This window comes from Dromiciops gliroides, chromosome 5 (genome assembly GCF_019393635.1).
Source record: "Dromiciops gliroides isolate mDroGli1 chromosome 5, mDroGli1.pri, whole genome shotgun sequence".
NCBI lineage: Eukaryota > Metazoa > Chordata > Mammalia > Microbiotheria > Microbiotheriidae > Dromiciops > Dromiciops gliroides.
Window position 1 is genome coordinate 22,823,400 of NC_057865.1, and position 13,139 is coordinate 22,836,538.

A 13,139-nucleotide genomic window follows, 5' to 3' on the forward strand; every position below is an offset into this window, starting at 1 on the left:
GTTCTCTTCCCATGATGTACTAGTGAGGGACCTTGCTACAGATGGACCTACTGCGAGCTCAGCCCAAACTCAGGAAAACCATGGAAGGCCATTCAGGAACACCCACAGTGACCAGTCCGAGTTAAGCTACAAATTCTGCTCCCTCTGCCTTTGAAATAAAACCTCTGCCCCTTATTAAGCGCCTGCCAATGGGTTCAGTGACCTTCCTGTACTTTTTAAAGTGGATATTAAAAGGGATGTAACGTAGCCACAGAGAAAAAAAAGATTAAGTAAAGCGGGACTTAAGTTGACAGCACTACCCAAAAAAGATGGTGCAACATGAACTGAACATGAAATGAATTAGAATTATTAGAATAATTTCTCTACAAAAATACTAAACCATGGCCTGATATCTTGTGGATCACTACACAAAACATCAGGTCAACAGTCACATATGTGACACTTCTAGTTCGATAATTCCACTTCAGTTATTAATGGGGAGGAACCATGAGGTTATCATGTCAGATGTAGTTCAGTTAGCTTAAGAAATAGTTACTTAAAAAACCAATTAACCAAAGGTTGCATCATCTCTTACAAGTATGTATCCTATTCCTGTAAGGTTAGCACTGAAAATACAAATGTCATGTGCTATTCCTATTAACTTAATTCTTCATCTAAGGCCCATCTGTTTACAGGCAAAAGAGGAAAGCCATTTTACCCATCACTCAGATAGGAGTTGTCCATTCATGACGGAAAATAACATGCCAAAAAAAGGAAATACCAATTTCATCAGGAAACCAGACCTGACAGCACAGTCTGGTAGAAGAGGCACTGCACATGAAACCTGAGGACTAAGTTTCTAATCTTGGTTCTCGTCCTCACTCCCAACATGTGTTCCAGCATAGGCCATCCCCCTGCCGCTAGGCCTCAGTTTCCTCATTTGTAGAATGAGGTTGAGCCTAATGTCCCTGACACCAGGAGACCCTATGGATCACTGAAAGGGTTCTCCAATGGTTACCAGTCACCAAAGAGGACCAATGACATCATGGGGTAATGGCTTGACTCATTCATGAACTGGATTTAAGCGAGGCAGAGTTAAACAAAGTCAGGACAACTGGCGATGGCCAGGGATGGCTGTGGGCAACCTTGGTCTCCTGGGTGTCTGACCAAGCTCCAAGCGCCCCACAGTGCCTGCTGCAGCTAGCTTCATGGCCAATGGAACAAACTTTTCATCTGCCCATTGTACATGCTTGGGCTAGTCTACACCCCACTAACACCATCCAGGGATGAGGCCAATGGGTCATCCCCAACTTGATTTAGCCCATCTGCTGAGATGGTTTTACTGGGATAAACTGCTGCCCACGTGACAGCTTCTGACAGCCACAGGGGAGAACTGGGTCAGTCAGATGGAAGAGCAGCCCTCGTGCCACTGGTGCTGGTCCTCCATGAACGCTTCATGCACAAGGGTCACTTAGGGACTCTCGGTACACGTCTGAACAGCATCAAAACCTGCGTCTCCCCTGTCCAATAACACTGTGTCACAAGTTCTCTTCTGGAAGGCACTGGGTGGGCAGCAATGAAGGGGCAAGTAGAAAAGGCTGGAGTTGTTCCATCAGGTCTTTTGTTGAGATCAGTATTATTTGGATCAAGAGTTTGGGAAGGACTTGTCTACAAGGTTTCTACTGTATCCAAACCCTGCAAGATGTGCAATCACAGGGCCATGTTATCCAAATTGATGAATAAACCAAAAAAAGGTTTGTTCAACAAACACTAGTAACTGCAACCCCCCGCTACTACTGTCTGTCTTCTGATATAATTTACTTTGCGTTTACAATCCACTTAAAGAAAAGTGGTAGAGAGATGGTCAAGAATGGAAAAATGCCAAGGAATAACTAAGTTCACAAGGAAACTAAAAGCAGGTGTCCTGAGTGGAAGTTTGCTTAGCTTCTTTTTAACTTTCCACACAAGTTTTCACTACTAGAGAATTTTTGAGAGTCTTGGGAACTGCACCAACATTCCCCAAGCTGTGTGGTTGGTGGGTGTCCATGTCAGGCAGGTAGGCCCGGCAGCTCTTCAGAGCACGGCCATGACCTCACATGTTGCCCAGTTACTCAGGGACAATGTTGCCCACCTCCCTGGAGGTGGTGAATGCAGCTAAGATAAATTTTCAGTCCCTCCTTCTCTTGAGATAGTAATAACCTTTTTGAATTTCTTTGTAAATTCAACACTTTAACATAATTTCCCTTCATCTTTACTTACCCAGTGTCCCACAGTGAATAAAACCTGCCACTCCATGGTGCAATATAACCTAGAAAAGTTAAAAAAAAAAAAAAAAAAAGGAAAGTTAGTTTAAAAAAGAAACAAGAACATCAATAATTTTAAAAAACTTAATTATTAATGGCAGCGGGTCTCCTTTCTCAATGAGAACCCAGTGAAGGAGACTGAGGAGAAGTGGTCAGATCGGTTAGAGGAGAACCAGGAGAGAGAAGAGGGGATCATCAGTGTCCAAGACTGTAGAGACGTCAAGGAAAAAGAGGATGGAGAAAAGGCTACTGAAAGCACTGGTACCTGCAGAGCCACCCTGGTGCAGTGTTAATGCTGAAAGGGTCTAAGAAGGAGAGGAGAAGAGAGGCACCTCTTGTGTGCAGAGAAGGGAAGCCACCAAGGGCAGAAGAGACACAGGACCATGGTTCCTGGGGATGGAAGGACGGTCATGGGGGAGAGGCGGGCATGTTTGTAGGCAGGAGGCAAAGAGGTGCTAAGGGGGAAGCGATCTTCTCTAGTCCCAACCACCCTCTGCCAGTTGACAAGATGCTCGAGAATTGCTCGAGTCACACCTTCTAGTTCTCAAGGCCCTTCACACAACGTGGCCCCAAAGGCTCCCTGTCATCCCACCGGCTCTGCCGCTCCTGGCACCTGTCCAGCTCCGTCTCCCGGCTCCTTCCCTCTCAGTAGCCAGAATAGACCTCCTCCACCTCAGCCTCCTACCTGAAGACTTTCCTGCCCTCCCTAGATATCTGTGTCCTCTTTCCAGGAAAAACACTGCACGGAATCCACCATGCCCGTATTCTGTGCATCCCTATTTACGTCCTCATCAGCAGGCACCGACGCATTCAATGATCCAGGGGTAGCGTTCTCTGTCCTATTTCCCTTGAGGTTCAACTCCTGGAAGCCAACTGGCATCCTCTCTTCGATCCTGACAAAGTACAGGTCAAACAAGGGGCGAGGTTCTGTCTTCTCCCCGTGTCCTTCTGTATCCCAGAAGGCCCCCCCCCTGAGCCTGACACGCCTTGAAAATGACATCATATGCCTACATTTGCTAAGAACTGACTCAATTTCAATGAGACTTTTGATCTGAATCCAACTGGATCCTAGAGTTTTCTTCTACCCTTTCACAGAGATAATCTAAGACTCATTCTCTAGCTGCTCACAGGTTAGTGAGGACCACCGAAGCTACAGAGATGTACCCCACAGCGAGAATACACAAAGTGAGGAGATAAATGGGAGAGGGGCGGCACTCCCAATGGGGCCTCCACAGATGGTCAGGACCAAACAGTCAAAGAGAGAGCAAGCCTAGGAGATCTGGACTGGTAACATGAGAAGGTGGGAGAGGATACATGCACCCCAACTTCTGCTGGATCTGCAGGGGGGCTGCACAGCCTAAAAGAGGGAAATGGATCAGCATCGGAGAGCCAGGAGCCCAGCCATGCTTCCCCTCACTCTCTGGCCCTCACCCCCTCTCCCGTCCTGCCTCTTTGGAGGCCTGCCCCCGGGCCCGTCCTTTCCTCATTGGTGTAGAACTAGGACAAGCATCCTAGGAAGCAACCAGCCATGCTTTGCACCTCCCCCTTACTTGTAAACTGCCCCCTCTCCACTCCCCACCCCCCAGATTAGCTTCCCAGCATCCCTGTATGTGTTGTCTTCCCCCATTAAAAAAGCAGCTCTCTGAGGGTAAGGACTGTCTGAATGGCTTCTGTTAGTATGAACAGTCTCTGACACACAGAAAGCACCCAATGTTTCCTTTGACTCTCCCCCATTTCTCCATGGACTCTGAATCATGAGGACTCTACATGTTCATGGAAAATGGGGGGCTCAGACACTCAATGCTCTCTGGAAAAGAAAAGATACATTTCCTGATTAGGAAAGAGCCTGGTTATAAGCAAGCCCTTTCTTAAGTAAAACCTTTTCTACAACCTCCTAGCTCCTCAACACAAAAACTTCTGGGGATAAAGAGGGGCTGGCACTGCTGGAAGTGGCCTGCTGAGACTACACCGGGCAGGGTGTGTTTACTTCTGAGACCCACATTTTAGGAGGGCCCCCAGATGCTGAAGGCCTTCCAGTTTATAGCAAAGGGCAGCTCTTCCAGGATCTAAAGGGACCATCACCTGAACGACAGATTAGAGCTGTTCTGTTCTACTAGTAGTGAATGGGTACAAGTTTCAAAGACTCCAACTGAGGTTTCATGTCAGCTAAACCTTTTCGTACTCGCAGCTGTCCACGAGAGGACAGCAGGGGGCAAGCAGAGGCTGTGCTCATTCACTGAGTGTGCCATATAGATGGGATTCTTTTCCAAGGAAGGTAGGAACACACGGTCCAGCACTGATGCCACTCACCAGTGTAAGTCAAGTAGATCACGCTCAAGAACACAGCACCCGCAGCAAGGGACACTCCCAGGAAAAAAAGGGTCTGAAACTCCTGCTTTGTCAGTCTGTCTCTGAGATACTGGAGGAAGGCATATGCCTGGATCAGTGCAAAGACACCTAAAAAAAAAGGGAAAACGTGTTTAGGTGCTGGGACCATCTCAAAGGCTGAGCAGTTTCCCGGAGCCATTTAAAAATACTTTTCCACTGAGTTTGTGTGTTTTAAAAAATATCAGACACTTATTCTGACCAAAATGAAGAGTGCCTTTGGAACCTGTTAACAACTCCAGCTTTACCAGCTAAAGGTAGCTAAGAGAAGGAGACCTCTCACCTGCTCACTTTGACCCTCTCTCCAGATAATCTGCTAGGAGCCTCGCATGTTCTCTTTGCTCCCAACATTAATCTCAAACTCCTCTCTGAATGTAGAGAGGCTGCCATCATTTGAAAGCCAGTCAAGAGAAATCGTGCTTTGAACGCACCAATCCCACCCCCACATTAAAAAATGCTTTCCCTCTACAACCTTCAGTGAGAGGCTAGTTAAGAAAACGGACATTTCAGAAGGACCTGAGTTCAAATCCGGCCTCAGACACTTGACACTTACTAGCTGTGTGACCCTGGGCAAGTCACTTAACCCTCATTGCCCCGCAAAATAAAATAAAAATAATTAAGAAAACGGACATCAAAAAGCAAAGCCCCTTAGACTCGCTTTGTTTCAGCAGAAAAGATAGACCTTTAACGATATGGAGAATCTAAAGGATTGATATATGGTTAATATTTGTAGAACAAGGGAATAGTATATTTAGATTGATTACTCTTCTTTTTTTTACTGGAAATACCTGCTCTGGAAGCTAAAGCAATAAACAAAGTTGACTAGAATGATTTAAAATAAGGGGCAGGGCAATAAATAGCTATATAAATTCTCTTAAAGAATTAATGTCTCAAATTGCATAAAATAAAAGAGCTGGCATGAAAGCATCTCACCAAATAAAAAATGAACCTTATTGCCCTAGTTATTCTGTATATTTTGTAAAATCTAGGTTGTCAAAGATCTAGAAAAAGGAAAAATTAGAACCAAAGTAAATGCAGCTATGATCACACACAGACAACACTCATTTTACTTGAAATCCTGTTTGTATATTAACAAAAAGTGTCACAAAATCACTATGTGGCCAACTGGTTAGAAGATATTCTTCCCACCAAAGTGATAGTGACCAATTGAATAAATTACTGTGGGGATGGGGGTGGGTACTTGACATATTGTTTACAAGATCACTTAATACTGAAAGAAGAATTCTTTTAATGAGACCAACAAAACTTAAATTACAGTTAAATGCTGGTCAACCCATTAAAAATGGAAATGTTTATCAACACTTAATAAACAGGCTACTGTGTGCAGAATGTGTATTTGTGACCTTGAAGCTGATGCTAGGTATACACTGGGCAAACCTTGGGTGAGGCTTCTTACCATGCTTTGCTGTCTTTTTTTTGAAGGTGGCACACTCATTATTGATCAAGGGTTCACAATGCAATTGGACTTAATTTCCAAGAGGACATCACACTCATTTTAATGCAATGGTAGCTCTATGGGCCAGGCAGGAGTTTCTTGTGTCTCAACGGAATGTTTTTAAGTGAGGAGAGGTACCTTTTTTGTCATTTTAGTGTTTCTGAAAATGTCATGTTTTAAACATCTCAACAACAGTGAGGTTTAGAATTGTAGATGGGTTTAACTGGGAAAGACAGTGGGAACCATACAATGACAAGGGGCTTCACTGTCTGCGATGGGTGGAGATGTTCCCTTCCCTAGGCTAGACTGTCTACATGAGCTTATCACACAGTGTCTCGGGGGTCAATCTGGGGATGGCAGGGGCACTAATCTAGAGAGTGCTCAGAAAATGCCCTATGCTATTTCCACTCTTTCTTCTATAGTATCAACCAACTTCAGCAACAACTGAAAATCAGTCAAAAGCAAGTAAAAAGCCAATTATTAGAATCACCAACTGCCAGCCAACAGTCTTGGGAAATATGTATTTGAAGCTGTTGAGATATTTGGCACAACTATCCCAAAGAACTGTTTCTGTTAAACATCCAGAGATTTGTTTCTGATTATTATATGGGATAGACATGCAATATATATCGCATGAAATTCAAGAAAATGGGTTGGTCTGTCTGGGCTACTGGTGAGGACATGCCAACTGCAGTTCATAGAGAGTTAGATGATACAAAGGTACCTGGTATATGGGAGCTTACCTGCCCTAGAAGCCAGGATGACAAAAGGTGTCAGATAATAATAATTTCCCCATTGACTAATTTTACCCTTTTTTTTAAATTAAGAGGAAAAATGAACCTCCTTTGCATACCTGCGGCAGCCATGTGTTCACTTGTCCTGATTGGCTGGAATCCCACAAAAGGAATCTGCATGGACAGTATCAGACCCACAATGTAGAAAGTGCTATATGCTACAAAGACAAAATGGGAAGCAAATTCAGTTGTGCTTAGTGAGCGCCAGCAGACTTTTATGTAGACAGACACTTGTGTCTTGTCTTGTAATTCTGAGTCGATAGCTTAGTTTGTCAAGAGGACTTGTTTACGATACTATTTTACGTGAGTGGGAGTTGCTAAATAGTTATTCAATACTGGTAGAGTTTTCTTCCCTATACCAATGATGTTACAGGTCTGGTAAGGAAGAAAAATTCTCCTTGACAGATACTTTGTGATTAACGCTATATCCCACACAAGAAGATTCCTTTTCCCAAGCACATTACTTTAGCTCTGAATTCTTTTTTTTTTTTTTAGTGAGGCAATTGGGGTTAAGTGACTTGCCCACGGTCACACAGCTAGTAAGTGTTAAGTGTCTGAGGCCGGATTTGAACTCAGGAACTCCTGACTCCAGGGCAGGTGCTCTATCCACTATGCCATCTAGCTGCCCCAGCTCTGAATTCTTTATAGTATTGTTGGTTGTCCCGAGAGGCTGTGAGACCCAGGTTCAGTCTTAGCTTGTCTGATCTCTCTCTACCTTAATGGTCTGCAGTTCTACCACAAGAAGAGACAGACATTGGCTTTGAGTCACCAACATCTTAGACACTATGGTGTCTGCAGGTAAAGAACATGATTCCTGAGGGGGCACATTATTCTTATCCTTCAGAAGCTTAAAGTGACAGCATTATCAATCCTAAATTGATGTGTTTGACACCAACTGCTCACATCAATATGAAGAGCTGCTCGATTCCTCAAATCCCAGAATACCCTCTATCATTTTAAACAACGAGTTATCAGCACAGCATTATTTCTAAGTAGAGGAATGTCGACAAGATGTTTAACAAAAATCAGGGCAGGACACTTACCAATGGCCCAATTGGTGGCTCCAATCAGCATCTTAATTTGTACACTTAAAACCAAACGAAGGTTACGGGGCAGCTAGGCTGTGCAGCAGATAGGGCACTCCAACCAATGCCTTTTCTCTATCCTCATCCTTCCCAACCTCCCGGCAGCCTTTAGCACTCCTCTCTCTAGGCTTCTTTCTCCACTCTCCTACCTGCTCCTTCTCAGCCTCATTTACTGAATCTTCATTAAGATCATGCCCATCAGTGCCAGGTGGGGCCCAGGACTCCACCCCAAGCCTCCTTCTCTTCACCCTGATCAATTCTATGCAGATGCTTCTCAGATTTATTTGTCCAGTCCCGACCTCTCGCCTGACTCCCAGGGTCACATCACAAACTGGAAGTCCCATAGACACTTTAAACTCGACAAGTCCAACACTGAACCCGCATCTTCCCAAACCCTCCCCTCTAGTGCTGGGATCACCCAGACTCAGACTTTCCAAATCCAATCACTGGCCAAGCCTTGTTTCTCCCTTCCTGACACTGCTCAGACAAGCCTCTTCTCTAACCCCGCTTCTGCCACTGCCGTGCTTCTGGCCCTCACCGAGCCAAGCATGGACTCTGTGAAAGTGCGCTGGTCTCCCCATTGCTGTCCATCACCCAACGCGGCTGTCAGGTGACGATCCTAAAAACGCGAAACTGACCATCCTCCCCTCATCCAATCAACTCCCAGAGCCCCTGTTGCCTCTGTAACCTGGCCTTTTCCTACCCTCCTCCATGTTGTTATAGAGGCGTCCGCCAATAAAAACCATTCATTAATGTCCATTGCATCTAACCATTTCTTTAACACTTCCCTCCCCGATTTCCTAAACTCTGTGTATCCCATCAAGCCAGCCTATACACACTGGATGCCTGTTATGTGGCTAGTAAAGCGAGGGACACAAAGGAACTGAAATATCTCCCAGGCCTGAAGCCTAACGGGCAGCAGGTGCTGAGAGCCATGAAGGAGCAGGAAGAAGTGGGCCATGGGAGATCCCAATGATCTATCGCTTTCCCTTCACCCCACCCCCCCAAACAGGGAGTTAACACTATGACTCTCTCTTGTTGCAAAAGGTCTGACCCCACACCAGCCCATCCAGACTCCTTGTCATCAATACTCCTCCTCTGGGCTCCTTTTCAACAAGAGTTGCTCTTGTTGCTGGACTATCTCTTCTTTTCCTTCAAATCAAAGTAACAGGGGCTTGCTACGAGTTGTGAACTTTATGAAAATTCACTATGACTTTGTTGTAAATCATCCATTCTATCATGAAAATGTTCCAACACTGCCATCCTGTGGAACTAGAGTAATTGGCATTCGTCACTGTATTTCTATTTAGTATTGATTGAATGCATTCTACACAAAGCACCACAAGGAAAATGCCGGGGAGTCACATGCTAGTCTTAAGTTTTGTCTAATTCTTAAACGACATTTCTGCAATTGAGCACAACTAAGTGCTTGCTAGGAAATTGCCACAAATATTTGTAAACACAAACAATAATGATGAAAATAATTAAAAAAATAAACACCCCCCTCCCCAAACAGCAACCCACCCCCTAAACTCCCTTTATTCCTTATCAGGAGAAAAAAGGAAGGGAAAGGGGAAAAGCCCCGCTCGATGGGGCTACCGTGGAACCAGCTATTTACAGCCGCAAGAGAGCTTAACGGTCACCTACTCTGGGAAGGAAGGAGGGATAGAGGGAAGCAAAGACAAAGGAGGAGAGCAGGAGAGGAGAGCCACTGCTCTGGGATGGGATACAATGGCTCCTTCACCAAAGAATGAGGGGGGAGCCGAGGGGGGAGCCCAGAGGTCGCCAACCCAAGTCAAACTCTGTGCTCTTGGTAGCAGAAGAGAAACGGTTTGCCAAGGATCAGAAACTCTTCCGGGATAACGTTCACCTTAATGGCCTCTGGTCCATGAACACGGCTGGGCTAAGAATCCACACAGTGGAGGCCTGGGGCAGACACCACTTCCCATCAAGCCCGAAAAGGGCATCCTGGACCTTCAGGGGCTGCCTCTGCCTCTGCCTCGCTCCTCCCTCTCAGTCTCTCTCTTGCACATTTCAAAATCACAGACAAATTTTAAAAGTAAAATAAACTAATTAAAGAAATTTACCAAATGGTTTGCTACATGTAGGAGGACTGTACTACTGTTATGTACATAAAAATGTTAAGAGCTCATAGTTCCCCAAGGGAATATAAAGCAGCAAGATTCAAATGAATGGTGCACAAAATAAACTGTCTGGGCCCCTGAAGGAGACAGAGAAGGGTTGCACTGATCTGGGCAGCAAAGGGAAAACTCCAATGAAGGGAAGAGCATGAATGGGCGTCATCCGGACAACAAGAACAGCTGAAGTCAACTCAAGGGGAGCCCTTCCGGGAGGAGTAGGGAAGCTGAAGTCACTGCAGAAGGGCTCAAGTATCAGCCTAAAGAGCAGGAATTTGAGCCTGTGAGCGAGAGGAAAACGTGAGGTTTTGGAGGGGAAGGTAATGTGATCAAAGCTGTGTTTTAGGCAGATTAATCTGCCATTGGAGGGGGGGGGGGCAGAGAAGGCAGTGGGAGCAGAGAGAAGACTTCACTAGGTGTACACTCAGGGACTGAGGGACATAAGACTCATCTAAAGTCAACAGAGCCACAGCCTTAACTGGCCTCTGCAGCACAGCTCCCTGAAGGTGGGGAGGTGAGCTTTGTGAGAGCAGAGACAGCCTTCTTATTCTAGCTGCTATTATTATTTGTATCCACAATACTGAGCACAGCACTTGGAATACAGTAAACACCGAAGAAATGCTTTTTCATTTATCCATCATTAACTATGAATGGTACCATACATTATAGGAGGCAGCTAGGTGGCTCAGTGGATAGAGCATTGGGCCTGGAGTCAGGAAGACCTGAGTTCAAATCCAGTCTCATCCACTTACAAGCTTCAACACTTCAGTGTTTGTTTAAGCCCAACAAGACTGAAGCCAGAGATCATGGATTTAAAAAAAAATCACCTTTAAGGAAGTATTCTACCATTATGCATCTGAAGAAGGAGGGGCAATTCAGATCTCTTTAATCTCCATGGGAAAAAAAGCACAAGATTTTGTTAATCTAATGTATTTGTGGGACAACGAGCAGATGGGGCATTCTGCTGTGCTCTGACGGTCCCTAATAGGCAGCAGAGGAGGAAGAGACTCCAAATGTCTCCCCCAAGGCATTAGGCTGTAATGAGAGGCCCCTCCATTAAAACTGCTCAGTCTGAAAAGAGGTGTGGAGTCCTACAATCTGTCTCGGTGAATGCCATTATGATAAGACTGGCAGTTCCTCCATGCTGTTTATTTCCTCAAGTTTTCCTGTAGTTTGCTGTAAATTGTTTTTCCCACTGCAGTTCCTTAAGTACGTGAGGTCACAGTAGTTCTCTGTGTTTTGGGCCTCCTGAAAGTTACCACAGAGAAGAGAAGCCTCTCCTTGCTGGGTAAGCACCCGTTCCCTTTGACTCTTAGTATCTGCTTTCATGACAAATGCCTTCCTTGTGTGTAGTACTCTACAATTAATTAACAGAGGCCTTTCCCCTCCACGGTTCCCTTTGATACAGTAACCCTGTGGGAAAGACTCAGGACATTCTCCAAGAATGAGAGCTAGGAAGGGGATCACCAGGCAAACTGTCAGACGGGTGGGAAGGATCCCAGACAGGAAGAATGAGATTCAGGGAAGCAAAGGAACAGGCAGAGTTGGGCTGGGGCTGGAGACAGCAGGGAGAAAACGGAGGGGGGGTTTGCTTTTAAGTTTTATGGACCCACAAAATACCTGCCAGGCTTGAAGTCAAGCCCCAAGATTCTCTTGTTCTATTATTCCCACTGTACAAATAAGGAAACGTTATTTGTCAATATCACATGGGTGGCAAAGGGAGTGTCAGATCTGACCAGACCATGATCTCACCTTCAGAAAATTCAAAATTCTGAATACCCATTAAAACAATTAAAAAAAAAAAAACGCCAGGTCTGAATCTTATCACTGAATGTCTAAAATTTTCTAAAGAATTCACCAAAATAATGATCAGTCTCCGTTTCCTTGTCTATAAAATGATGGCCAGAATGCTAGCTGGCATTAACACCTGAGTTCAGATTCTGTTTCAGGCCCACTTATTAGCTGTATCAAATGAGATAACACATGTGAAGTGCTCTTCAGATCTGAATGTGCCATGTAAATGCTAGCTATGATTATTATGAAGATGAGTCTAAGCTGCATTGTGGATTTAAAGATTATGAGTAAAAACCACTTGGTAATAAAAAGGGCCATACAACTTTCAGGTAAAGACAAAGTGTTCAGGGCTGCTTCTCTCTCAGAAGATAGAGGGGTGGGATTACTGCTAATCCGGGATGGAAGAAAGGACCATATCCTTTAATAACAATACTGGAGAAAGAAAACCCAAGGCATGTTCTCAAAAAGCTGATTCCAAACAATGGGGAAGCATAAAAGACAAAGCTGCCACAGTTGTTTACTGTCTCCTGAGCACCTGTATTATAAGCGCAGAGTAGCAAACACTACGAATGCCAGCACCTGCACTGGGGAAGTTAGCTTCGATTGTGCATGCTAATTCCCATCTCTGCACTAAAAATGGTCATGTGTTCACAATGGTGACACGTCTGCAAGTGGAAATCTTCAGTCTTAAGTTTTCGCTTTAAAAGGAATCAACGAGTCAGTCAACAAACATTTACTTTGACTAAATCCTTGCTAAGCTGTGGCCCGATGCAGCCGCCCATCAAAGTACTGCAGAAGCAATCTCTGCACTGGGTTACAAGCTTGGAAAGGAGCCATCTGCAGCTTACATGATTCCATATGGAGATACTAAGGTCTGTAGTCTTCATTTCAATTCTACAAAGATGGAAATTTTAGGGGCAGGTCCCTCAGGTGTGTGGCTATTAAAAAAAATCTAAAATACTTAAAAAATCTCGGGCTAAAATGCTTTCTGCCTGTAAGGAAACTATTTAGGGAGGATATTCTGTCAACCATCGACACTTCAAACCTAACTTCTGTTCAGGTTGAGAGAGAAGCAAAGGCTCTCTGTGAAACAAGATTGATGGCACCCATAAAACAACAACAATTATCTATCTAATTGGCTAATGAAGGACACTGAATCTTTATGCAAACAACAGAGCTAAAAATTTCATCTTCATATTTTTAAC

The 13,139-nt window shown here is 44.7% G+C and overlaps 1 protein-coding gene across 1 annotated transcript in view; it reads right to left on the minus strand.

The window, feature by feature from the left end:
* The window catches only part of STT3B (STT3 oligosaccharyltransferase complex catalytic subunit B), a 91,251-nt gene that overhangs the window by 13,099 nt on the left and 65,013 nt on the right, over positions 1-13,139 (minus strand). The window contains exons 6-8 of the mRNA XM_043966272.1: positions 6,977-7,075; positions 4,593-4,739; positions 2,239-2,287 (exon numbers count right to left, since the gene is read on the minus strand). Coding sequence (XP_043822207.1) covers positions 2,239-2,287; positions 4,593-4,739; positions 6,977-7,075 — 295 coding nt within the window. The remainder of the gene's footprint in view (positions 1-2,238; positions 2,288-4,592; positions 4,740-6,976; positions 7,076-13,139) is intronic.